Here is a 27866-nt window from a genome sequence, read left to right as displayed (position 1 = left end):
ACGTGTTCTGGCATTTGCTGCATGCACAGTAGTGCATAGATGATCCACGTTGATGATGACCTCTTTGATTGACAAATAAAAATGGCCACATTTATGTCTGCAGGGGGAACTTTTTAACAGAAACACCCTCACCACGTGAATTCACTAATTTGATACACAAATAAATAACTGAAGGGAAATGATCTGCTTATTGGAAATCCAAATAAAGATCACTGCACTCAAGCAGCCACAAATGTCCCGTTGACCAGTGTACAGTATTGCTAATTCCACTTACCGTATTTTCCGCACTATAAGGCGCACCGGAATATAAGGCGCACCTTCAATGAATGGCCCATTTTAAAACTTTGTCCATATATAAGACACACCGGATTATATGGCGCGCCTTCAATGAATGGCCCATCCATATATAAGATATAGACATTTGGCCCGCGGGCCGGACTTTGGACAAGCCTGCTGTAGTGGCTCAATATTGGTCCATATATAAGGTGCACCTGATTATAAGGCGCACTGTCTGCTTTGAGGAAGATTTGAGGTTTTTAGGTGTGCCTTATAGTGCGGAAAATGCGGTACTTATACAATGGTGAGTTTAAATCAAGTTTAGGTCTAAAAATGGGGATTGACTTATTACAGTGGCACGCGAAATGTGAAAATGCAGACAGGACCAGAAAAACACACAGACAGAGGAGAGCTTGGAACCAGCTTGCTAACCAGGATAAGGGCTAACATTGTTTGTCTTCCTGGATGGTTCACACACTTGACAACAACATGTACCTGCTGCTACACTCAAGCAGCTCCAAGGACTTGAAAAACTGCTGTAGACATTTCTGTCAGAAGCATTTATCATTGTTTAAATTGCCTCAAGTGCTAATGCTAACAAATATGCACTGGAAAACAACCACCTGGGATTTTCCGTTAGAGGTTATTTTAATAGAAATGACTGCCTCGGCCATTATTTTTAGCCGTATGTTACTATAGTAACAAAAAAAGAAAATTACAATGCTGTGTAGAATCGTTTTGGTGCAGAAGTGTGCGTTCAGTAAATGTTGCTGGTCCGTCAGTCGTCATTTGCCTGTGGCCGGGCCCTCCATCCATCATTGTCAGAGCGCCATTATTTCAAGTTGACCAAATCTGTCATTGACAGTCCGACAGTCCCATCATTATTGTCAGTCTGACATCTTTATTTTATCTCCGCTTCTGTCACTGCTAAATTATAGTTTGAAAACTATATTTTAGTACCGACTTCATTTTCTTCTTCTCGCACGTCGGTTCATGGGAAAAGCCAATCGGAGTCATGAATGTACACGCACTTGGATTACAGAGAAATCCGAAAAGAGTGTACTACTGCATATTTTTGGGTTCATCAACAATGGCAATGACAATAGTTCTCACCTGCACAGATCTCTGTTGAAATTGGACCTGAGTGCTGCTGGACTGGGAAGAGGATGAGGCAAATTCTTGATTTTCAAACTGTTTCTTCACACTGGCCAGGCCACCAGGCAGGGAGCAGGCCCCAGACTCCTCCATCACCTGGGAAAACACAATACATTAATACAAAAGAATAGAGAAATCAAAAGAGAAAGTTCACAGTATTTACAAATTCTAATTAAGTTGAAATAGTGTGTCAAAAAAATGCAAAGCCTTTTCAACCTGAATTCAATGCAATACAGTAAAAACTCTTTAAATGTTCAACCTGATAAACTTTATTTGTAAACATTAAGTCATTTTTAATTTGATGCCTGACGCAATAGATTCCCAAAAAGGCTGCGACGGTGGCATATTTTTCACTGTCTAGCATCACTATCTCTCTTAAAGAAAATACTCAAAATGTTGTTTGGGAACTGAGGACAGTGGAAAGTGTCTCCAACATTTTTTTTCTTTACACTGTTGTATTTAAGCAAGATTCGAATAGCTCGACAAACATATTTGTCCAGATACCCTGGGCGGCGTCATATCGCCTGACCGGTAGGCGGGATTGACTTGCTCAATCTTTTTCCCCTTTTTTTTTATAGTGCATTAAAGTAAACCAGGGGGATTATTTGGGCAAATACAAGATTAGACACAAAAAAGGAGAGTGAGATATTTATCAAACTTTCATATTGCTCCATTTACCCATCTAGACCTCAAATGCTTTCCCATTCCAGCCTGGCATACACCCTAACTTGCTCTGCAGTTCTAACTCTCTGTTGTCGTATCTAACAATTTATTTCGGCGTCACATTTTCAAAGGAAGACAAGGTCTGGATTGCTGGCAGACCAGTGGTTGCATTCTTTTTTTGGCCTCAGTTTCATTTTCCAAACTTGTCGAACATATCTACACAATCCGATCATTACAAATCAATCATTATTAACATAATCAGTGTCTTCTCATAATTGAATATCACAAAATATTAATAAGAGAAAGGTCATTTGGGGCAAATCTGTCATTTCAGAAGCCTAAGCTATCAAACTGGGAGCACTTTGCATTATTCAGTCAGTACCCATGAAGTAGTTCTCAATTTCAAAAAGGTCGGCGACCCCTGATGTGTAGCCTTCTTCACTTTTATGTGGCCTGTGGCCTCTAGCGTCAGCCTTGTGTGAATTAATGGTCAGCTGTATCGTGCTCTCGCTCTTTCCCTCCATCACATGTGCTCTCTTTCTCCCTCTCTCTGTATTTGTCTAGTTTCAAACCCAACTGGTTGAAACAGACGGCCGCTCCACATTGAGTCTTGGGTCTGTTAAAGGTTTCTTCCCAAGAGCCAGGATTCCTTGCTTCTGTTGCCCAGTGCTTGCTCGTGTCAGGTTCACTTGGGGTCAAGTTGGAGCTCAGTTAATCTTTTAATAAGTGACGAGTATGGTCTTTAAAAAGTGCCCTGAATAACTTCTGCTATAATTTGGTGCTATATGAATAGCTAGCATGATCCATGATCCTGTTCCAAAACCTATATGTATCTTTCAGCATTGGTGTCTTCACATATGTGCAAGTTTTCTACGCCATGCCATCACAGATGCTGGCTTTTAGGGCTGATCACAATCCAGATAGTAATTCTTGGCCTGAAGAACATGACATTCATGGTTTCCAAAAACAATTTGGAATGCGGATTAGCCAGACCACAGCACATTTTTCCTCTTTATGTCTGCCCATCTCAGATGAGTTTGGGCCCAGAGAAGCTGGCGACGTTTCTCTGTGGTTTTGATAGATGGTTGTTGCTTTGCATGGTAGAATCTAAACTTGCATTTGCACAGTTTGCATCACTTTGTTCCATATTCAGTTGAATATAAAATAAGGTGAAATGATTTTTGACATGCAACAACAAAATGAGCACAATGATAGTGTTATGCAAATTGTAGACGAGGTTTGATACCCACTTTAAATTCTTTTTAGTCAATATTTCAGCAAATTTGGATATACAGTCATTTATGGACTCTCATGATAGCATTGCAATTACCAGCGTGTCATTCACGTAACTCAATATTAGTAAAAGTAGTCCTTAAAAAAAGTCCTTAAAAGTAGTAAAGGACAATCATTTCTTTCCCGTGTTATGAATCTTGGCCCAGTGCGAGGAGAATGGGGGCGCCAGGTTTTCAAGTGGATGTGCAGTATATTGAAGGACTGTTCTAGTGGCCAATGTAGATTTTTTGTTATTTCGCTGCACACGTTTACTGCTGCTTGTTGGTGAGCACAGTGAGTTGCAATGTAATCCCAGATGGGCTTAGCATGCTGTATTTTAAATGGCAAGTAATGTCAACAAAAGGTGTGTTGTTGTTTTTTTTTGTTGGATGATAGACAGGCCACACGAGTTCTTGAGGCACCACACATTTGTGTGGCTATACCTATGACAGTTGCCTAAGGTGTGGAAGAAAGGAAGGGGGGGGGGGGGGGTCAAGTCGCATGCAGATTTTATTTGGCAGCCCGGCCCTAGCTCTCAGCTGTCAGTGCTGCCACAAGAGGCCTGACACTGAGCATTAAGTGAGGTCCGGGAGGTTGTAGTACCGCAACTCTGGCTATTATAGCAGTGAAGTGCACAAAAATGATTCAGTATATCTTGCTTGAAGCTGTGGCAGTCGTACTGCTATTATGTGACGCGCGCAGAAAAAGGATGGATGACTTTTTGGAAATTGTGTGTACTGCACATCCTTTCTGAAAAGAATTTCATGTAATATTTGAGCTCTCCAAGGGCATTCTGAGAAGCCCTGTAATCAAGTGACTGCTTTAAGAGCACAACTAATGTTTGACATTGTGGAAAGGAAATAGACTCGCTCGCTAGGTGCATGACATTGGCAGGTAAACTGCAAGATCTCCTGTGCATGTGACGTGGGCGATTGGAGACCGCCTCGCAGTAAAATTCTGCGCCCGTGTGTGAATCACGAATGATGTTGGTGCTATGAAAATATTTTGAAGATGTTAATAATTCATTCAATGAATGTTTTTCCACAATAATTCAGAAAGATTATCTCACATCGGTGTCATATCGGTGAATGAAACTTGGTGACATCCACCACACACAGATCTATGTACTTTTACTGAGTCGAAAAATCTCTTTCTTTCGGAGGGCCATTATGATTGTCAACCCAAATAAATGTATGAGCACCTACGTATATACGTGTATATACAGTATAAGCTACAAAAATAACTGACAAATAACTCGTTTTCAAATCATACGAATAAAAACTGGTCAAATATTTTCAAAAATAGATATTATTAAAAGTGAAGACAATTTGCAATTCCAGTAATGACATACGAATTTGATGCACAATTTGTCTTCGCGGGCCACATAAAATGATGTGGCGGGCTGTATCTGGCCCCCGGGCTTTGAGTTTGACACCTGTGGTCTACGTGGTAATATGCTTTACACAATCATTGTGTGATGTTTTTAATGGAGTGAGTGCTGCCTGAGGGTCACAAGCGTAAAGCGGTGGTTTTCCGTCTTGGCACTTACAAGCAGAGATTTATTTCTATGACATTATGTAGCATAGATGATTAAATTCATTGAAATTTTACATTGAAGAATGTTATTCTTCATTTTTCATTTGGACTAGTAGCTCAAGCAGTTATTCACAAAACTGTGAACTTGTGAACGACTCCGGCTATCAGCACACCATCACCTAAATCCTGTCTTACCGCCGCAGAGGAGGAGCTGGTACTTTCTTTGTGGGACACAGCAGCTTGATACATGGCCAGACGCTCTTTTAGTGACACAGACTCGCTGCTCTCACGGTCATCGGCGTCTGGAGCCCGACTCCCCTGAATGGGCTCTGTAGCTACATACACACAAACATGAAAATGTGAAAATGTCATCATTTCTGGGCTGTGAGTGAAGACAATATTCAAGTTATTTGGCATTCTGTTTTCTTATTGATGCTTTATATTTATTTAAGACAAGAGAATCTGTAACAAAGTCATCAATAAGCACACACGAGTTTATGATTCTCCATTTTGCTCAATGCATCCCCATGGACTGCCAATTAGGGGAGACCATTGATTTTGCATTTGACTTTTCTGCGCTACAAAGCATCATTAAGCAACACAGAACGCTTCACTGTGTCTCAGCACACCCCCACACTGGACCTTTTAGCTCTTTACACGTTGGGTCTCTCGCGGCAACAATGTGGTGGGATGAAAGAAAAACCTACATATAAAAAGATTTTCGCTCATTATCGGCACAACCTGCAACCTTTGAACATGCTGACATCCTACGCCTTGTTCTTTTGTCATCAGATGCAGTTTTTGCTACATATGTATGAATTGTGCCGCTGCACCTGATTCTTTAAAACATTTTGGGGCAAAATGAAGATCCCATTTGTGCCATTAAATATGCTTGCATTTATTTGTCTCACTTTGTGCTTGGCTATGCAGTTTCTACATACTTAAATTTATGTAATGCAGTGTGTACATTGTGGTTTCAACACACAACAAGGCTTTAAAGTCAGTAAATTATTTTATTTTATTTTATTTTTAATTAATTATATATTTTTTTTTCATTTATATTTTTCTACTGAAAATTTGAATTGGTATGACAATTTTATGGCCAGGCTATAACAAACAACTAGACTGAGAAATCACTTTCTTTGTACAACTGACACAATCTACAGAGCGTCATCACTCCATCCAAAGTTAGGAGTGCGTGTCTAGGAGCTATAAACTATTTAAGACATTGTACATTATATACAAAAAGTGTCAAAGGCATGATTTATAGCTCACATCAGACTAGATCCACTCCCACGCATGCTCTTTTTTTCTGTTCAGCCTCATTCACCACCACATTTCAAAAGAAAATGTGATTTTTATTTTAGATTCTTTTGTGCATTTTTCACAAGAAAGCTTGCGCAATAATCAGTGTGTTTCTTGTCATGGTTTTCCCCCCACCATGCTACTTGACTAAAGTTCTAGCTCAGAGCTGGACCAATGTGTTCTGTTCACAGAAATTCCCGAGATGTTGAGCGATGAATGGTTGACAGTGCTGCCCGCCAAAGCAAAAGTTTTTGAATAATCTTTGTAAGAGAAGTCACTGATGGCGTAGTGTTCACCTCCGGATGTCAGTTTGAAAGTGATCCAGGGTGTTACTCTTCCTTTTCACACAGTTTGCTAGGATAGAAAATGCTGCATTGTTTTCCTAACTCGCTTTGAATTTTGATCAGATTTGATACTTTTATCTAGCGTTAAGTTAATCAAATCGGGTTGAGGATTGAATTGGCTCCGGCTTTTATTATTAATTCTTTATTTAGCATTTTAAAAGGCATATTAAGATTGCCTGCCACTAAAAAGTACATAGAAAAGTACTTCATCTACAAATACAGGTATATCTTAAAAAAGAGACATCATGTACTTGATCTTATATGAACTATTTGTTTAAAAGTATACCCCAGTCATGAACCTCACCGGCACAGGCCCGGTGTAAATATGGATGGTGAGTTTGCGTTCCAGTCCACTAGCCTGGATGTGTTAATCACACTTTTAAGAGTTCAACAGCATAGTTTTAAGGTGGCTTCATCAATTTAATGCAAAGTCAGGGTATTTTTCTTCCCCTGAAGACACTAGGAGTGAATGTCTTGTTAGTTATTCTCGAGTGAGTCAGCTGGGATGCACTCCAGCTTCTCTTGAAACGCCACGGTTCATTTTTTGTGAATTGATTTGCTTACATAGAGGTGACTATGTTTGTTGTCTGCTAAAACCTTTCTACTGTGACTGGGGAAACAAATCATATGTATTAATATTTTATTCTAAAAATACAATTAATCTAGTATGCCCCTGGGGGGACCAAAACGGAAATAACGCCTGACAAGGAAAATGTTCCCCACCGGATTTAGAGAGTGACTTTGAGTGGTATTAATGACTATGGTTCAAGCACCACATGATAAAAACATACTGTCCTCATGACACCAGTTTAAGCTTTCTGTTACGAACGGCATGTTAGTGTGTGGTGAGTAATAGGCAGCCGGTGGGATCTGAAAATAAACCATTTTTTACTGAGTCTATCCTATAAATATAGGTCAGATATCCTACACCTGAGGCTGTCTTAAAAGCTCACACCAGCACGATGACAGAAGCACAAGCATAACGCCTTCATCTGTCACCAGAGATGTATGCTCACGTCATGGTCAGGAGGTGTCACAGAGCCAGAGACCTGCTTTTTGAAGCATGACGGCAGTGACAACGGCCTCTTTCAATGGTATGTGGTCTGCAAAACTGCCATAGCTCAAAGGTGAGCTAGCCAGCCTCGGGTCTTTTTATTTAGCGCCTGTTACCGCAGCATCATGTTCTCTTGCAGAGGGAAAGATTTAGTAAGGGGGGGGGAGTGTGGAGAGGCCCGTGCTATGTGAGCGTGACATAAAAGAAGTATGGCCCTATCCTAATTATTATGGGCATTCAATAACGAATATGCTTTTGGCGCCAGGAAACCTTAGAAACTGCTATCATCTGCATTGTTTTACTTCTGCTGATGTGTTATACACTTTGATTTTATTCACAGTGTTACACCATAAGTGCTTAAATGTACCTTCTGGTTTGGCTAAAATGTGCAAATTCAGAAATTGAGTGGCCTCCCTGACTCTCCCGCACGCCTGCTGAGGAGACAAATGAGTTATTTCAGTGATTAAGGGTTACATGGCACTAAACACGATGGTGTCACAGCTCCCTCTCAAGGCTCCCACACACTATACGTCTTAAGCGACCCAATTTTGTATCACGGACCAAAGTCTTTGGTTGGTGAGGGTAGACGAGATCGCCTCAAATGAGCTGGACTAATTGAAATGTCAGCCACGGAGGCTGATTTTCTCCTCATAGATGAAAGCAAAACAGGCGCAATAATTGAGTTGTCAAATCTATCAGAATAAGTTCTTTACATGTAGACCAGATTGCCCTGGAGTGCTTCCTAAGCACTTTGTTTCTCATTCGCCACACTCTCAGAATACTGCCGATGAGCTTGTCGCCAGCGATGGTGAAAACAGAAATATCGCATTTTGGAGCTTACAGCACAGCAACCCAATACTACAATCTCTTTCTTTTCCACCTCCCAGCTGTTAAAACAATTCATCATAAGCAAAAATGCTGTCTCCTTTTTCCAATGTTCTCTTCCACTTGTTCTTTGGCTGAAATCAATTTGTACGTACTTGCTAGTTTTTATAGAAGCTCCCCGGTAATTCACAATGACTGCTTACCTTCTGCCTAGGACACACTGAACAAGTGATGTCAATAGAATCCCACCGAATAGCAAAGGGCCTTGTAATTCCAGAAAGAAACACTTATTTGAAAAAACAAGTCAAGTCCTGGAAAGAGACCAATGCAATAGCTTGGAGGCCAGCTCCAGCCGCGTGCTGCTCAGCAGTGAGGCCCTGGCATGCAGTGACAGCTGATTTTATTTTAGAATCCCCCTTCGTAAAAAAAATAGGATGGACTTACAGGAGAGGATTGGTGCATGCGCCTTGGCCTTTTTTTAGAATCAAGTATCAAGGTACCCGGCATGCCCTTTAACTTATGTCACAGCGGCGTTATGGACGCAGACTTAACATACAGTATGGAAAATACTATAAAAAATTCTATATTCACCCGTCTGTGGCATGAGGTTACTCACATTCTCGTGGGTTTGACAACTTGTAATCCAAAAATTTGATCAGGGCGCTTTGTGTAGATGTATTAGATGTCATCATATTTTATTAATGAATAAATCATATTTCACTGAGTCACTGTAGAATTGAATTCTTATTATCATCATCTTTATTATATATTTTTAGTGTGGATTAAACATGCACTACGATCAATATGGAAGGTTGTCTTCAAGTGCCCACTTCACAAATTCTGAGCAAATCTTTATATCATCTATGCGTGGAGGTTTGCTTGCAGTTCCTTATAAACGTACTTTACGCACCTTGACCTGCCACAGGACTCAAACAAATCAATCTTCTGTCATCTTACATGGAGCATTTAACGGAAAGGTTCTTATTGTTGGTGGATCAAGTTTGTCGTATTCACACCCACAATGACTTAAGACCAAATAAAAAGCAAAACAGACATGCACAGTTTAACTCGCTTGGAACACATGCTTTCGACACTGTTTAACTTATTCAAATGTTTACACTCATTAAAACACACTTTTTCTAAAATTCCTGCAGGTCCCTGTCAATAAATTGGAGGCTATCATACCACATTACTGTGATGTATATTCTCTTTGATTTGTGGAAACAATGAATATTCTTCCAGATTAGTTGGGGGACCTTCTCTGCCTTATCTTATTTTAATTAAATACTGCATCTCTCCAATAAATAGTGCATGTTGCAGCATGTGCTACATTGTTTTTTGCGAGTCTTTTTTGTTTTGTTTTGGAAAACTATTTACTTAAAAGTCACTAAATATATAGTATTGGTAAACAGTGGGAACACTACAAACACAAGTCGTAGGTCTTGCTTGCTACCTTGCCTGTACTAATCGACATGTAAAGCACAACTTTGAAAATAAAAGAAGCACACATTTTACTGAAACAGTTTTTCTTTTATCCCTCCTGTGTTGCCTTGGCCTACAACATAAGCAGGGATTCCTTCATAAACCATTGACCTCAACCCAAAGCCTTTCATTCATTTTTTCTGGTGCATTATCCTTCCCCCAATACAAGCTTAAATCCATTTCACATGAATTATTCATGTCTATTTTCTCTATTATTAGCCGTGATCACTTGTATTTACTGACTTGAGCCCATCCCGTGAGCTGTTGTTGGCAGCCCATTGACCAGAGAAAAGTGCGGTTATCGGCCTCGAGGAGAGGCTGCACTCGCCTGATAATCCCACTGAAATTGCACATGGATTTCCTGTTCCTAAAGTGAAAAATAAACGCACTCCCATAGAATACCTAATGAAAGCCTACACTAACTACCCATAGTAAAACTAAAGAATAGCTTCTTTTTTATGCTTGTGCTTAAGTTTTTGAATGATAAACAATTAACAGAAATTAATTGATGGTACCTCACATTTGAAAGAGGCATGTCATATGTACCTATTCGTCTGACATTTGAATCGCTGTGGGGAGATGGAAGCTCTTACAAATTGCACGAAAGAAAGCTTCCATCATCTACTTTCTTTTTTTCTTTTCATGAAATTTGTCTTTGATATAACGTGGGCGATTCCTTTCAGCCATTAAACAAGCTCACACATGTCCAGCTTTATAAAAACACTGTGGGAATGTTCTGCATTGTTTGAATCACAAAATGGAATTAAGATTTGTTCTTTTTTTAATACAGGGGTCTCATACGCAAATTACGTTGGGGCCCCTGGAGATTGGTGTGTGTATTCCACACAAAAAAAAAAAGTGGTTCAAGTATTCCAAAAAAAAGTACAATGAATTTAATCTTCTCAATCTTTTTTAATAGCCGTTCAGAAAATTAATAGTTCCTCATTTTCTCTCTCATCTCCCCTGGTACATGTTGAGCTGAGTACTGACTTCTAATTTCATGATCATTGGAACTTTCCCTGTGCAATGAAAATATGTCAGTGTGGCCCTGTGCAAACACAAAAATCTGTCCCCCATTTTTCTTGAAATTGGCTTTTCTCGTTGGCAACCTCACTCTTCAGCATAGGTTTTGAAAAAGATGTGGCAGGATCTTTTTATTCCTCCATTGGCCTGTACTATGGAAGCCCATAAGTCACTTTTGGAAAAAAAAGAAGTAAAGCAGGCAGCATAACGACACGGTAAAAAAAAACGCTTACATTAAACTGTGATGCCCAGTAGGGGGGTGCAAAAAAAAAAAAAAAATACCCAGTGGGCTATGAGTGAGACCCCTGTTTTAACATGTACATTTATTTGTAATAAATTCATTGTAATTAAAAAATTAAAGTCACAACCCTATTGACAACACAATGAGAGATGTCCTGGTGGGTTACAATTGTAAAATAACATTTCCAAAACTTGTTTTAAGGTCCCATTATGCTGGATGTGGTAGAAAAGAAAACAAAATGCATTATTCTGTTCAAGGCAGAGCTTTGGTGTTGAATTATTTTTTGAAGCATGTGAGTGACACATGTAGTTGTAACAAGTAAACAAGGATTCATATAGAGCAGTTGCAGGGGGGATATGTGGGGGAGCTTTGCATCTGTTTAAAGAAGAGTTACCGCACCACTGTGCTTTATTTAAACTTGACGGCTTTACAAGAAAAAAGTCCCCCAGCACGACTCCTGCCACTCGAGAACAACTCTTGCCGCCACTGTCAGTCATTTGACCCTGCAGATTACGCGACGTCAGTGACAACCTGTCAGCGACGACAAAAGCCGCTACGCGGTCAGGAGAACATGACGGGAGAGGATCATCAGCCGGCTCCAGCTTTAAATTCCTTGCGGGGTTTCAAAGGTGTATTGGCCTAGTGAAGCTCCCAATTTGTTTGCTTGGGTGTGTACATTTGTGTTTCTGCTGTGATCTGCAGATCTACTGAGATAAAATACTCCAAAATAAAGGCACACACTTTAAATTCCAATTTTTACCTTGATGAAAATTGTTTTGAAAGACTGGCACTATATCATGCAAATGACCTGGAGCCTCATTTATCAGAGAGTGGTTCTAAATTTATTTGTATGACTGAAATTTAGTATGTGTAAGTAAAATAAAATCGATGTTTATGAGATGCACAGACAACTTTTGTACACGCAATGAGAAGCAATGTTGTTATTAAAATAATAAAAATAACATGGGAGATTTTTTTTTTATTTTTTTTTTAAATAGTTTGACATCTAGCTCAATACCCCAAAAAAAACAATGTCACCTTTGTACTGGAGGCGCACACCCACAGAGCCATTCTGATTGAATAGTGCATGAATTTATTCGGCCAGCCCACATGCATCGCAGATTATTTGGGCATTGAATGAATTCAATCATTTCCCGATTACACCTGAATTTGTTGCATGATGGTGCCTTGATTAACATGCAAGTGCAATCAGATTTTTTTCCCTTCCCTCCATAGGGGGGCTGGGATGATTATTTCTAAAGGTTTTTGTGGAATATCAAATAGAATTTTTCAAAATAAAAGATGCAGATATCTTATTTTGATTAAACACAAACAATAAATCAGATTTCATCAAGGAATAGAGATATCAGATAATAATTACTTTTGAGAGCCGTAAATAATTACTCAATCATTAGGATATGAGGCAATTAATTTGATAATCGATTTATTATCGATTGATTGCTTTTGACTCCTGTCCTGTACATCTACATTATGCCGTTGGGAATAGAAGCCTGCTAGTGCCAACTATACATACTAAGTATTACATAACAAGTTGTGTATGCTATAAGGGCAGTATGGTTTTAAAGTGTGCCAGCCTCTTTGTTTATCTTCGCTGAGCTAAGGTCTCATGAGGTTCGCCTAGGTCTTGCATGACGCTGACATGGTACTGTATTTTTCCCAAACCTTTGGTGAAATTCCCAATTGTACGACCTCGGGGGGCATTGAACTTTGAAGCAGAATGAATAGTGAGTTGTGAGTTAACTAGGCCAACACATGCCCAAACACACACGCGCTCACAGTTTAGTGTACACACCGTTATCACAATCAGCTGAAAACAAACTAGGGGTGAGTTCTCCACTGTTGCTATCACAGTCCGAAGGCATAGCATCTAAAAGACATAGTTATCTTTTGAGAGTGAAGTGTCCTTATTAAAAGTGTTCCAGGCCGGGAGTCTTATCTGGCAAGAATAATCGAGTGTTCCCAAGATGCCTTTTTCCATGTTCTACAGCAAAATGTGTTATTTGAAAGAGCCTGTGAAGAACACCGGAACTCCCATCACACATCTACAATACATTTTCATTGAAAGTACTCACAAAAACTGTCATCCAGACAAAAGGCCATTGGCTTATCTCGTGGTTGATCGTGCAGCACAGTACATCTGGATGTCGCTTGTTTGGATGGTGATGCATGGATGCTTGTCACTTCCTGGTTACAGAGAGAACAAAAGGAGGAGAGCTGTCACAACACAACAACTGCACTTTTGTTTTTTTCACTGTGTTGAACAAAAGGTGACACCCCAGATCAGCAGCTGTTTTACCCATGTATTTAAAAAAAATAGTTATATCCACAGGTAGTTTGTTTCATTCGTAAAATAAAAGGACAACGCAACACTTGAGAGTGGAAGAAGAAGAAAAATCCAGTAGATAATCATTAAGGGGGCCTCTCACTTTCTGTCACACTAAATTTGTATCTACATTTTCAGTCCATGATATTATGCCTCTCTTCAATTAAACTTTATTTCTAGAGCACTTAATAAAAACAACCGCAGCCTTAACAAAATGCCATTCCTAAAGAAGAAGCGAGCAATAAGATTTCTTGATAGATCATCAGTGCAACATCATTACAATGCTGCCAAGAACTTTGCTCTAGGTAATCTGCAATTTTAAGACACCATTTAGTAGAAATAAACATTAATATTTATGAGAGGGATCAGTCGATCATGATTTCTTTATCTCAGAGGTGCAGGCATGTTTATGTGGAGAAATAACCAGTAATGGATCTAACCAAAGTCTAGGATGCTCAGGACTGTATGTTTGGGCAAGGCATTGGGGTATTTGCTTAGCTTGTCATAAAAAGTCTACAAAATCAACAAAAGATAGAAAACTCCATCCATTCGCACAATTACTCTGGACTTTGTTAGACTGGCGCTTAGCACAAAAATAGAGTACGTTACATTTCTGAAGCCAATTCTGTGGTGTTTTTGCTTGCTTTGGACTCAAAAGCCAATCAAGTGTAAGAGCTAAAGTTAGTTGACAAAATTGCTGGCAAAACTTCATAATTCCAAAGCCACATATAACTGGAAACTGAGAAGCACTTTCTTTGCGGAAACCAGATGGAGAGATGAAATGGAGTGCAGCTGTACACAATCATGTCTGCTTGTATAGGTCGATCCATAGGGAATGTGCATGTCGTTGAAATGACATTCCGACAAAGTCAGATTTGAATCCACGTTTACTGGCTGGCAATTACAATCACAAAAAGTGCTGCTCATTTGGTGCACAATATATGGGTGAGCACGATATGCATTGGCCGGAAGTGCACTTGGTTGAACATGAATAGATTCTACCCTGCTGTATTTCATTAATTCTCCACGTTAGGAAAAAAATCGTCAATGAGGACGCGTCCTTGGTGAAATGTTTTTCTTCCTCAAGCATTTTGTCACAACTTAGAAGTCAGTCTACACGACATGTTTTTCCATTTGCAAATTCAGTGTGTGCGTGTGTGTGAGTGTGTGTGCGTGTATGGGTGTTTGTTTTATGCAAATTATGTTTTCCCCGTAGTGGTCTTTGAATTGCAGGGCGTCATCATGGAGCCACTCTAGTCACGCAATGCACACAATGCCTGTGGCAAAATTATGCAGTTATTAGATGTCAACCAATTATTTTAAAAAAAAAAAAAACCTCAGAAAAAAAAATGTCAAACCTGCAAAACTCCCAAACGTTCTCATTTGCATCCCCCCCCCCCCTCAAACACACACACAATCACGCACTCACAGCCATCATGGAGAGTTCATAATCATCCCCTTTCTGTCACTGTCATTCTGACTCTTTCTCGAGTGACTCTCCCCTCGAATGAAGCTCAATTCAGTGAGCTGCACTAAGCATCGTCACATGGTTTTAAGTGACTCCCCAGTGCTTGATGTTTCACAAAATGTGCCTTTGACTTCACAACAGAAGGGAATCACAGATGTTACTCACTGAAAAAAGGAACATATTAGAAATGGTACTTGGACTTGGTACAGGAATGACATATGGCACAACAAAATCTGCGGAATTCTTGTCCACAATGGGCGTTTTTGAACCAAAACAAAGGAACAGAGTAGTAGTACCAGCAGCAATGTTCCGACATTTTTCAGTTGTGTGCAAATATATATACATATTTGCATCTACGGTACTGTATTTTTCGGACTATAAGGCCTTCACTGAATGGCCCATTTTAAAACTTTGTCCTTATATATGGTGCACCGGACTATAAGGCGCACCATTAATGCATCATGTCAGATTTTTAATCCAAATCAAATCATTCTACATTTTCTATTTTTTATTTAAACTTCAGACGCAACAAATTACTTTATAATCCCAAAATAATGATCCATAGTCTTTTTGATTCATGATTCATAGTCTTCAGCGGGCCACTTATGATTGATTCCATGACACAATATAAGGCACACCGGACTGACTATAAGGCGCACTGTCAGGTTTTGAGAAAATTTTAGGTTTTTAGGTGCGCCTTACAGTCCGGAAAATACGGTACGTTTTCGGTCCCCGTGTGGAGGAAGAACGAGGGGAAAATTAAAAGGGTCTCACTCATGCCGGTGAAGGTGAATGGGTCTCCAGCACATTTACAAAAGGAATAATCAGTAGGAATAAATCATGAGAATTTGTCTTAACAATGGCAAACCTTCACAATGGAGAATCAATTCATGGGAAGGGAAATTTTGATCCACTTAAAAGAATTTCAGCTCATGAAATCAATTCTGGCCATCTGGGACCATCTTCTGTGATATAAACCAACTCCAAGGCCATTCAACTGGGGAAATGGTGAAACCATGGTAACAGTGATGTGCACATGATATTGCCTGGAGACATGACTCTGTGCCATCCTTCATAGATTCGTCACATTGGTGCCTGCCTATTAGAAGGAGACATTGACTGATCGACCGTCACGCAGACCCAAACTTTACGTTTTTGTCTTGTGTCAACCTCTATTAGTTTCATTTTCTACCAATAATCTTTGCTCCGACTTGGATTTTAATAATCTTATGCATTTGTGGTCTTCCAGGAGTACCGTCGACCTTTCTCTGCTTAATGTGATTCATTTGTCCTCTCTTTGTTCTGTGTCTTATTTTACTTTTTAACTTGGCAATTAGTCAAGGCTCAGAAATATTTTGATTTTGTAAGAAATATTACTACGCACAAGGGTGCTAGAAGTATTGAATAAAAAGTGACTTCAACTTGCAATTCAGGAGCACTGCTAAATTTGAGTCCCTTTTAATATGAATTCACTTCTGGTTTCTACAGCTCGGTTTTGATTGTTTTTCCGCAGAACTTTTGTTCTCTTCGTTTTTGTGATACCAAAACAGAAGGGTACCATGACAGCAAAAGGGGAAATGTCATGACAACTTTTGATCCACAAATAAAACTACGACATCGGCAAGACGTAACCACGTCTCGGCATGTCGATCTGTCCTTTATACTTTTTCCATCAGCCTTTCCCTTGTCTCATCACTCTTACTCAACTTTTGTCTTGTCTGTGCTTTCGTTGGTCTTTCAATCTCTGTGTTTACCCATAATTATAGCTGGCAGATTTGTGCTGTTGCAAGAGATAAAAAATAGAAGAAATCAAAATGTAGAAAAAAAAAATAAAGCAGCCTTTATTCCACTGAACAGCACACAGATCTTGCAAAGAGAGAAAGCAGATAATGTGGACTTTGTGCAAGGTTTCTGGCTTTCTACCTTCTTCCAAAAACATGTTTCTTGCGGCAATTGAAGACTGAAGCTTTGATAAATGTGTGTCTATATGTGCCCTGTGATTGGTTGGCAACCTGAGCATCTGAGGTACAGGCTGCAACTTTGAGACAAAAAAAAAAGGAAAAAAAAGAGTAATTGCTTAAAATAATATTTTAAGCCACAAATATACCACAATGACAAAATATTATAATAGCACTTCAAACATTTAGAAATATTTTCAAACATAGCTGTGCCAAGCTGCACTAAGGGTTGAATCGACTTCACTGCTCAGCATGAAATATTAAAGTGTGCTAATCGCTAATTATGTTTTTAGCATATCATCATCCAATCGTCCAGAACTTTCAAATTGCCTGGTTTAAAATGCTCTGGAGAAAAACAATATATATGTCCATATATGCCTCAGAACAACCAGCTCTGTTCTTGCAATGTAAATAGATATTTTTGCCCGTGAAGAAAATCTTCCTTGATCAGTCTTATTCCGATTTAATGTATTGACACTTATCGCTGAAAATGATCTGCCCACAGCTGGCATAGTGAACGCGTGCTGGAGTTAATTTGTCGCCTCCGGTGCAGTCAAGATCAAAACCTTTTCAAGTTAAAAACTGACTACCCTAGGGTAGCAATAGATATCTATGGCTATGTGCTTATCAGGAGAACTGTCTCATAGATGAACACCACCAATGACAATTGTGAACCCATGTACTCTCACATGCAGGCCAAAATGTGGAGGCAGAATTTTGCCGCCGCAGCGCATGCTTTATCTTTTTGTTTCGATCTTTTTAGGGGCTCGGGAAAACTATGTAACGTATAAATATTCAATGCAGTAGCGCAACAATCAAACCACAAAACGTGCGTTTAATCTATCATTTTGCCATTCCTCCATCCTGGTATATATTCAATTGAGTGTTTCATATGCAACCAGTCCTTCATTCAATTTGTAATTCACATATTATCTTGATATTTTTGCAAAGGAATGTAACGCCTCAGAGATGTCATTTAATGATTATGTCTGTGGAGTAATGCAAGTTCTCGTGGCCAGTAAGTGACTCATGGGAGCCTGCCAAGAAAATAGGTCACTCACAATTTGGGAAAATCATTTCAAATTAGATTGCACCTTGCATCTGGAACACGTGCAGCATACACCACTCACAAGCACTGTGACATTTCTTTGGCCTAAGTGCCTGATGGCTTTTCTGGCACAGCAGCTCTCAAACATAACCCACACAGCGCCAGGCAAACTTTCTTCATTCCAGTAGTCCATGTCATATAAATGACAATAAAAATAATCCAAGGTGAAAGTCTAAGATAAATAAATGATCTTTTAACACCTATTTCACTGGCAGGGGGTCAAGGGGGATGTTAGAGGTGGCTGACCCTCGTGAGGATAAGTGGTTTGAAAAATGGATGGATGGATGGATGGATGGATGGATGGATGGATGGATGGATGGATGGATGGATGGATGGATGGATGGATGGATGGATGGATGGATGGATGGATGGATGGATGGATGGATGGATGGATGGATGGATGGATGGATGGATGGATGGATGGATGGATGGATGGATGGATGGATGGATGGATGGATGGATGGATGGATGGATGGGAAGATGATCAAGCAAGTGATGGATCACTTTACACATCACTTTATTCATTCTTAATTTATTGTGTAATTTTTGCCAGCTCCCTGACGTCAAAGCTAATCACTTGCCCTGCTCACACGAGTAGCACATGCCTTCTGTTGATATTATGCAATACTGAACATTCTTCTTTTGAAGGTCATCCAGGCTTTCATGCAACACCCCCCCACCCTCATACACACACACGCAGTTTGTGGACTGTTCATTATCTGCTTTGTCTCTTTGCAAGATGTGTGTACTGTTCAGTGGAATAAAGACTGCTTTTTTTTTCTCATGCAACAGCACAAACCTGCTAGCCATCATTATGGATAAACACAGCAATTGCAAGTCAATGTTACACAAACATAGGCACAGAGGAGACGAAGTTGAGTAAGAGTGATAAGACGAGGGAAAAGCTTGTGAAATGGAGTGACGCTATGAAGAAGGGATTATATAAACTTGAAGGCTCAGTGAAAGATGCAAAAAGTATAAAAGACAGACCAACATGGTATGGGACTCCAAAACGTATATCCAATTTCAACAAAGCACACAAATGAAGGGATCGCACAGCCACATGGGGGATTTTTATACTGATAGAACCCAAACTGAACACCAGGCAATCGCAGGGCACACATAGACAACCAGTTTAAAACTTTAAAAGCCAACCAAGGGACAAATGACGACATGTACGCGAGCTTGAACAATTAAGTGGAAGAGAAAAATATATGCAGTTTGCCTAGTACTATGATACTTTGAGGAGTTGATGAATGAGGAAAATGAGCGAGAGAAGGGACAGTAGAGCAGGCAATTATGGAGGACCACGAATTAGCACTGATTAGTAAAGCGGAAGTTAGAGAGGATGAAAAATGGAAAGGCAATTAGTTCTGATGCCATTAAACGCTACATCGTTGGAGAACCTCGTCAAAAATCACAAGCCCAACTAATTAAATACATTTGAAGGGCATTTTTTGTAGCTTACTGAAAAATAAAAATCAGACAGAGGGAACAGTCAAACTGCAACTAATGCATCCGAGCAATGTCACATCTCACCTGTCTTTTGGGTTTGGTCACGTGACATTCCTGATGCAACCTGGTGTCAATTTCAATCAGCAGTAGGAGGCGGTGCTGAAGCAGAGCTTTTTGATTCATGGCTCACAAAAAAACCTAAACCATCTGAGCTCCTGCTGTGCCGTCACTATTCCCTGTTTTTGCTGGTATATAAGCAAAGCCAAGTGTTAAATACGTAATGATACAAAATACATATTACATGACATTTTTCTTTGTTTTATTATTATTCCTAAACTTTTTATCGGCTCTACATGTAAACATCCTCAGACTAGCAATTGGCTAGTAATTCCTGTAATTACCTTCCAGAGGCCACCAACTGACAACTGTTGGCACCACCAAATGATGACTCACTCTGATTCCATTTTTAACAGGAGCACATTGCAAAGCAGCACAAAAACACCGGGGTTCCGATCAATGAGTTCAATGTCATTCCAAAGGTTATTTGCGCCAGAAGCTTGTGTGTGTGTGCGCACGTGCGTGTGTGCCCGTGTGTTAATGTTTCATGATTAATTTGCTAAAATGTGAGCTTCATTTGAATTCTAGAGTTTCTATCTGTACATCCCATTATTTTTTAGTGCATTATTTTTTTAGTGCATCTTTGTTTTCCATACTCTTCAATAAAATAGCAGTCTTGGCTTTTAATAGTGCTTTGGCTCCATCCTTTTACAATATAAATCATATTTCACTCTCTTTCATCATGATTGATGCTATCTTGATGTTCAGGGAGCATCAGCAGCCACATCAGCTTGCACTGCTATTTATACATGACGTATTACAATGTGGCTTGGCGATGTAGCTCTGTTTTTAGCTCTTCCGAAAACTGTGTACGGCTGGTCAAGGAACTAACATTGACACTGGACCCTTGCTTGTTGTTCCCCAACTTTTTTCTAAAGCTTAACTGGAAAAAGGTGCTTAATTTTTGGTTGCATGTGATTTCAGTGTGCTAAGCTGATGTAATTTTGACCTCTTTTCCTTGATTTTAATTTCAATGGAGGCTGGTGGAATTTTCGCCGGGAGACCGGGAGGGGCCTTACAAAAATATTTACTTATATTATTTACATGATATATTTAGATTTTAACATTTACATAATTATCTATGATTGCATTACTCTTTTAATTATTGTCCTTGTACAGCACTTAAAGCTGCTGTTGTGCAGTGCTGTATGAATGAAGTTGAGTGAAATGATTAACATTTTTGAACTATTGACATTCGAATTAAGGCAAAAATAGACATCCAGCTGGGGATTGAAGACATGTCAGAGAAATTATCTCCCTTGACTGATGAAGCAATTCTGCCACACTCTGTCACCACCATCAAAGGCCTTTTTCTAAGATAGCCTATGGTAAGTGCAGTAGATATGTAAATTTATCGAGATATTTATGATTATTCCAGTCTGTAAATCCATCTTAAATATGTTTATCCATGCGACACAAGGTCTGTGTTTGCTTCTCAAAATCTTTGAAAGTAACTTCACTGACTTTAATATGAAAAAATTAGATACCCTGTCGGAGAGCCTGGCTGAGCCACACCCAATATGGCTACCAGGTTGACCCAATGTGTTGACCAGAATGAGTGTGGAAAGTTCTGGTTCAATGCTAGAAGGAGAAACCATCACTGTTGATGCACTTCTTGACTTCACTGTGTGTGTTTGTGTGTATGTGTGCATGCATGTGGGTGGTTGTGTGTGAGAGTGCGTGCGTGTGTGAGTATGTGCACGTTTCACTTTCATGAACATGGTGAATCATAGTCTCCGGATTTGCAGTAACATGCAGAGCACAGAGGCACAACACAAGGCCTTTGCACAGCTGTCGCTCCTCAGTCTTGTCAAACCTCTTCCTTCAATGGGCATCTAAGCTCTGCGTCACAGTCTGCTTTTCATGAGGTCCAATAAGATAAGCAGCAGCTAAGAAGCCAACATTTTTCATTGGGAATCTCACCAAGGAGACAACTTCTCTTTATATGTGATGCCAGGCAGGGATGAAAGATAAGAGCCTCCGCAGTGACAAAAGGATTGATAGATGCTCTTGCATCTTAACCTACTGTTAATGCAAACGATTGGTGACACAGCAAATATGTATAATATTTGTAAGATGTGAAAAATTACTTGTGGCAGTGGACGTATGGACATGTATGTCATGCTTCACCCCAAGGCACCCGATAATGCATCTTGTAGTGAATTATGATCATGTCTAATATTTTATGTTGGGGTAAACATCCAACTTCCATTAAAAATCTGCCTGCCTAGGTTACATTTCCCTCCCGAAAAACCCAGTCTACCGACTCCACCGAATTTACTCCCAGCAGGTATAGGTTAGCCAACGTTGTGCCATCAAACTGTCAAAGGCGCCGCTCAGATACGAAGGATGCACCCCACACTCCGCACACTAGACCGCCCACCTTGGCGCATAAGAGACAATTTCTCAAAAAGATGCGGCAAGTCTGCAGGAAAATCATGATACGTCAACATTTCTACATCTAGGAAAATAGAGGCCCATATGTTTGAGGAGTAGACTGAACCTGGCCTCGACCCATATTTCTGACAGAGCACACTCACAAACAAGACAGAGCAAATGAAGGACAATAGCTTGCTTATTAAAATGACTCCTGTGCCACATTTGACAGTCTCACTGGAACCATTGCCAGAGCCCAGGCGGGCAGCAACAAGTCATCAACACACAGCAGATTTGCAACTGGCATCCAATGGCCCCGCTGCCAACTCCATTAAAAGATTTGAATCAGTGAAAGCGAGACGCCAGAGATGCCTGGTAAAAGTTAATGGAATTTTTACTAGCTCAATAGACTTGTTGAAGATGACAGCGTCCACATTGAGTCCGGATTACTATTTTACACGCACACACATTTTGGCTTTTGGTTGATTTAGTGTTTAACTGAGTGCAATCAACAATGTTGGTGTATGGGTTTTTGGCTTTCCTCAGGGATTGGCTATTTTCCCATGATCCCCTCTTTGCGTGTGTGTTTTGACTAAACAACTGTTTAACTGGAGAGGATTTACTCTATGTAATGGCTTCAAAACAAAATAAAATCATAGAAGCAGACAGCTTGCAATTGCCAAACAGGAACGTGAAAAACAAAACTAAATGAGCCCTATGTGTAAGTGGTGGTGATGATATATAATTCAGTTGTGCAACATGTTGGCCTATGCTGAGGGAACATTCCAGGCCACCAGCTCTGCTCTCTAAATTTATTCCTCATGATGTCACATTACCTTGCCAGGACATCAAGAATCAAATGACACAAATCCCCGTCATGATTTTCTTTATGGTGTCTACTCTATCTGTCATAAACATTGACACCCCATTAGATTTTTGTTTCAAACATAACAATAAGGTCCGAAGGAGATATTCAACATGTAAATCGTGATCATCTCACGGACTGATGCATATATTCATAAAAGTTATGAACGTAAACCCCTCCCGGTGATAATAACCCAGATAATAAGGTATCGGTAGCAATGACATCCTAACCTATGAATGACATTATGCCACACTACCACCCGCTGGCCAACAGCCGCCAATACATCAGTGCAGAACGTCACGTGAATCGTGTTATTTATCCAATACAATGCAAATAAATGGTACAATACAGTTGTTTGGGATTATGCATTCAAGCAATGCAGACAAAATATCATTGTAATCTGATGAGTAAATGGGAACCCTGAACGAGTAGTGTGTTACTTGAGAGGAGCTTTTTTTGTCACTTTTATATTTACAATACTCTGAGGACAAAACAGCTCTGCAAGCTATAAAACAACAAAAAATACATATGAGAGCAGCGAGATGCATTTAGCCACTTTTGTTTAAAACACTTGCCTTGGGGCCAGCCACACCGAGGAGGTGCAACAATATGGAATTACATATCATGACTTTCAATCAAACTAGTCAGATTGTTAATCTTTTAGGAACTTGGAAGAGGTCTTTACGATATACTTAACTCAAATGGTCTTATACTGGATGTACACCGTGCTTAAATCGGTTGTGATTATACAGCACAGGAGTACATTCCAGTTGTGGCGTATGTGCATGGTGACCCCGGCATGATAAGAGATGACATAGTCTGTACCACGCATGTAAATCTTCATGTGTGCATTCTTCCTTGTGTGCAAAGCAATGACCAAAAGGTCACATGCATGCTCTAAACACAACCCTGCCTCCACCAAAGCACATCTCGCAAAGAAAACATGCTCTTTGCACTTTAGATAAATCTATCCATCACCGTACGCTCGGGTTTAATGGAAGCAGACTTTACTCCCACAGTGGGGACTTAAGTTCTATGACCGCTTGGGAGCGTGTCAATCTGCCCAACCAATGACATGACATCCTTTGAATAACTGAAATGGGGACCAGCAAGAAAAAAAATGTGGCAAAAAAATCATCATCAAATATTAAGATTTGCCGTAGGAAGGAGTAATAGAGCCAACTAATATACAATACAATTGTATGGATGGACAGATGGATGGACGGAAGAACGGACGGACAGATGCATGGATGGAAGGTGTACCTAATTCTGTGACTGGTGACTGATTTAGTCTTTCTCATGTAACTACACAGTCGCTTGAGGAAAAAAAATACATTAAACAGATAGAACATATTAACACAATGATGTTAACAGGGAAAAAAAGATGAATGCGTCCGCAAGCAATTCAATAATGACCTGAAGGCTGAGGCACAGGCAATTTGCAGTCCATTTGGTCAAACCTCTAAACTAAAGCAAGTATTATTAACTCTAATGCTTCATATCACATGTGTAGCCAAAAATATCTCGACACCTCTCCAATTATCTGCTTTTCTTTTGCCAGAAAAGTTCAAATGACAAAAACAGGGTCATTCTACACGCTTAAAGCAAATATCAGCTTTCTCTGCTCTACTGAATAGAACAAAAAAAACCATCCAAATATGCAATTGTGGCTCTTTTATGTTTTTGATGCAGATCATTAGCTCAAATCATCTGTGTGGAGTATTTATACCTCTGTTGCCAGATGTGACATTAAGTGATTCTGGTTCACTCTCTTTTTAGAGATGTTTGATCTGAGTCCAGCTACAGCCGACGTATAATTACTGGGTTATTTTGAAATCCTTGTGAACCGTACAGCTGTCTCAAATAACAGGGTTTTGAATGGCACTATCCAATGGCACTGTGCTAGTGTGTCTGTGCTGTGCCACTGACTGTCGCAGCATGACTACGTTCCCCATAATGCACTGGCTCAGGATTGTTTTTCTGGCATTGAGAAGAGGATTTGGAGCATGGTGAAGTTTCCATCCACCATCATCCCAAAAACTTGCTGCAGTAAATTTCAGAACCACAATGGGTCAAAAAGTAGGTCGTCTGGGATTTTCAAAGTCATCATTAGATACTCGGAAAATATGAGTGAGACTTTCCTCTCAGGTTGCCAGATGAGATGGAAAAACAGATTAGGAGACATAGGCACTCCATTTAACCAAAGAATACAATAAGTCCAAATAATGTTTTCAATACTTAAGTTACCAATGATTTATTAAAGTACGTCACAACTTTCTAGATTATTTTCTAAGGATTTTGAGAGTCGGTAAGAAAAAGGTTGTTATGTTTTCAGTGTTTCCTGTGTGGAGATTACTTGGTTTTGTCATTTTTGTACAAATAAAAAAACAATAAAAAGAAAGAAATGATGGGGAGGTGATAAATTTCCCAAGTGTGTAATTTTCCCACAGTAACCTGTCTACCAGATGTTTGGCCTGCTACTTGTGGCTTCTGCATGCATTTTTCGCATTTCTTTTCAGCTTCCTTGTAGAAATCTACGCGACACAGGAAAATATAAGGCAAGGCTCTGCTGAGAAGCAAAAAGTGGCAAATGGAAGAAAGAATAAAAAAAATTAAGAGTTTCTATACTTACGGTGGACTTCTCAAACATCCTCTTGAGACTGTCAAGCGGGATGTCAAACCTTTCAATTCTCTTAGCAGCTTGCAGGTCCTCTTTGAAAACTGGATCTTCTAATGTCTCTACCTGTGGCCCGTGATGGCGTTGCGAGTGGATGGCTGAGGACGCTGGGCTCGCAGTCCCCTCTCCATTTCCTGATTGAATTTCCATTGTACTCACGAAACTCTATCCGCCACCTTCCTTCTCCCTTCATACGAGGACGTATATCGTGTGGGTGAGAAGATGAAGGACTAAGAGAAGGTGAATGAAAGATTGTTGCAGGATTCCTCTTTGTGCGAGGAGCTGCACAAGTTGAGCAGGCTGGAAGGAGGAGGAGAAAGGGAAAGTTGGCCAATTTTTTTCCCCTCATCTTCACTGTAATTACTCACACAGAAGGAAAAAGAGTGAAGCTGCCAGAGCAAAGAATGGAGCAGAGAAGCTGTTCTGATTCAATACGATTAACCTTAAAGAGAAAAATGTGTTGCACGGACAGTGACGACCAAAGAGAAAACTATCGCATTTTATCCTGCTAGCCAGCAATAAATGAACTCCACATTTGTTTCACTTTTACCTCGATAGAGGTCTGTAATCAAGATGACACTCAAGTCATACTCTGTTCCCCCCCCCCCCCAAAGAAAAAATATGTTTTTCACATAAAAATTGAATTCACCTGACCACAAGGGAAACCTGGCTCACTTCCCGTAAACAGATGAACACCACCCATCCTGTCTTTCACTATTTCCTTTTGCCATTAAAAGGGAGGGTTGCCTGTGCTGCAATCATGTACTGTAGGGATTTCCAACACCCTGTGGTCATTAATTAACTTTTAAAATGTTTAAAACCTGAATCAAGTCATATGTTGAGCAGGGAGCTGCTGCTTCTGATGATACATAGTAAGTGAGGGTGCCATGCAAAAGTGGTAAGATGGAAAAATCTTGAAAGTCAGAGCCATGAATAAAGAAAATAGAAAGAAATCACGAGTCAATCCAGATCATCCCTGAATCTTAAAGAATAATCAGTTGTGAATAATGATATACCGTATTTTTTGCACTATAAGGCGCACTGTATTATAGGGCGCACCCTGCATCAAACTGAGGTTGACTAAGGTTGCCATTGCATCCACGCGTTTCCCAAACTATCTCCTATAAAAGTGATCGGAAACAACTAAAATTCGATCCAACACATTGATACTGCTTACTTATGTTTCTCTTCCATATATATCATTCTGGTTTTGTTTTTATCCTCTTTGTTCATGTCCTTTGTAGTGTACTGGGGTGTAGTTGGTCATTTGACTTGACTTCGAGGGCTTCTCTCTGGAATGTTCTTTAAACAGAGGTACCATCTGCTCCCCTGACCAGCCATCAACTCCTTCTTTCATTAGTCTTTATTTATATGTTCACATCTGGCAATATAGTTGTGCAATAGGAGCAGTAAGGCAGTTAAAAGTGAAAGTCCTCGAGCGAGGTGCTAATTTGTCTATTTAAAGAAACACTCAAACTCACATAGCAGTCCATTGCAAATATTCAAGGCAAGATGTGATCCCTACTTTGAGGCGCCTTGGTAAGGCCTCAGTGTGGCTTGTAAAATACCAGGGTATAGTGGTCAGAATAAATCACATTTGCAGAGCCTCACTGAAAATATCATTGAACACCCAAAGGGTAAAAGAAAATACATTTTATTGGTGAATAATTGTTAACTTTCAGCATACATTCTGTATAGTGTGACAAACATGTTATGTTGCGTCCCCCGTTCTGCGTAGCGTCTTGTACTTTTACTGTCTGTACTGTCTGTATGCACACTGGCTCTTATTTGTTGTGTTATCTGTTTATTCATTATTTATTATTACTCTTATTATTTATTGTTTGTGCCTTTTTGTTTATGATGTTTTTTACTTTTGCGCTATGCTTGCTGGCTCCGTTTTGCTCCTCTTATTTATTGTGTTATCTGTTTATTTATTATTTATTCATCACTCTTACTATTGATTGTTTGAATTTTTGCCTTCTTGTTTTTATATTGTGTCGCGTACTTGTATGTCTATCGTGTTATGTGTCTCGTCACCGTGGGATAGAGAAAAACGTAATTTCGGTCTCTTTGTGTGTTGTGACGTGGAGAGATTGACAATAAAGCTGACTTTGACTTTGACTTTGACTTTGATTTCACCAATAAAGGGGGACTAAACTATATTTAGAGGCCAATGCTGCCCTCTGCTGGTTGTAGTAGCCCTACTGTATTTATCTACATGACATGAGTTGCATGAGTTTGAGTTTTTTTAAATATAGATTTTGATGTGATTGCCCAATTTACCCAGCATTACGAGTACTTGTATAGTCAAACTTTGAATTA

The 27866-nt window shown here is 39.8% G+C and overlaps 1 protein-coding gene across 2 annotated transcripts in view; it reads right to left on the bottom strand.

Annotated features, from left to right (window-relative positions):
- LOC133150481 (xin actin-binding repeat-containing protein 2-like) overlaps positions 1–25849 on the bottom strand; it is a 38239-nt gene extending 12390 nt beyond the window's left edge. The window contains exons 1-4 of one of the 2 annotated variants that reach the window (XM_061273028.1): positions 25500–25849; positions 13270–13381; positions 5098–5237; positions 1390–1527 (exon numbers count right to left, since the gene is read on the bottom strand). In XM_061273028.1, coding sequence (XP_061129012.1) covers positions 1390–1527; positions 5098–5237; positions 13270–13381; positions 25500–25694 — 585 coding nt within the window. In that variant the 5' untranslated portion in view covers positions 25695–25849. Of the gene's footprint in view, positions 1–1389; positions 1528–5097; positions 5238–8633; positions 8813–13269; positions 13382–25499 lie in introns of those variants that run through there. The other variant, XM_061273029.1, reaches the window with a different exon arrangement.
- Positions 25850–27866: the final 2017 nt, after the last annotated feature.

This window comes from Syngnathus typhle, linkage group LG2 (genome assembly GCF_033458585.1).
Source record: "Syngnathus typhle isolate RoL2023-S1 ecotype Sweden linkage group LG2, RoL_Styp_1.0, whole genome shotgun sequence".
Lineage (NCBI taxonomy): Eukaryota > Metazoa > Chordata > Actinopteri > Syngnathiformes > Syngnathidae > Syngnathus > Syngnathus typhle.
Note: the sequence above shows the minus strand (reverse complement) of the source record. Positions and strands in the feature narration are given on the sequence as shown.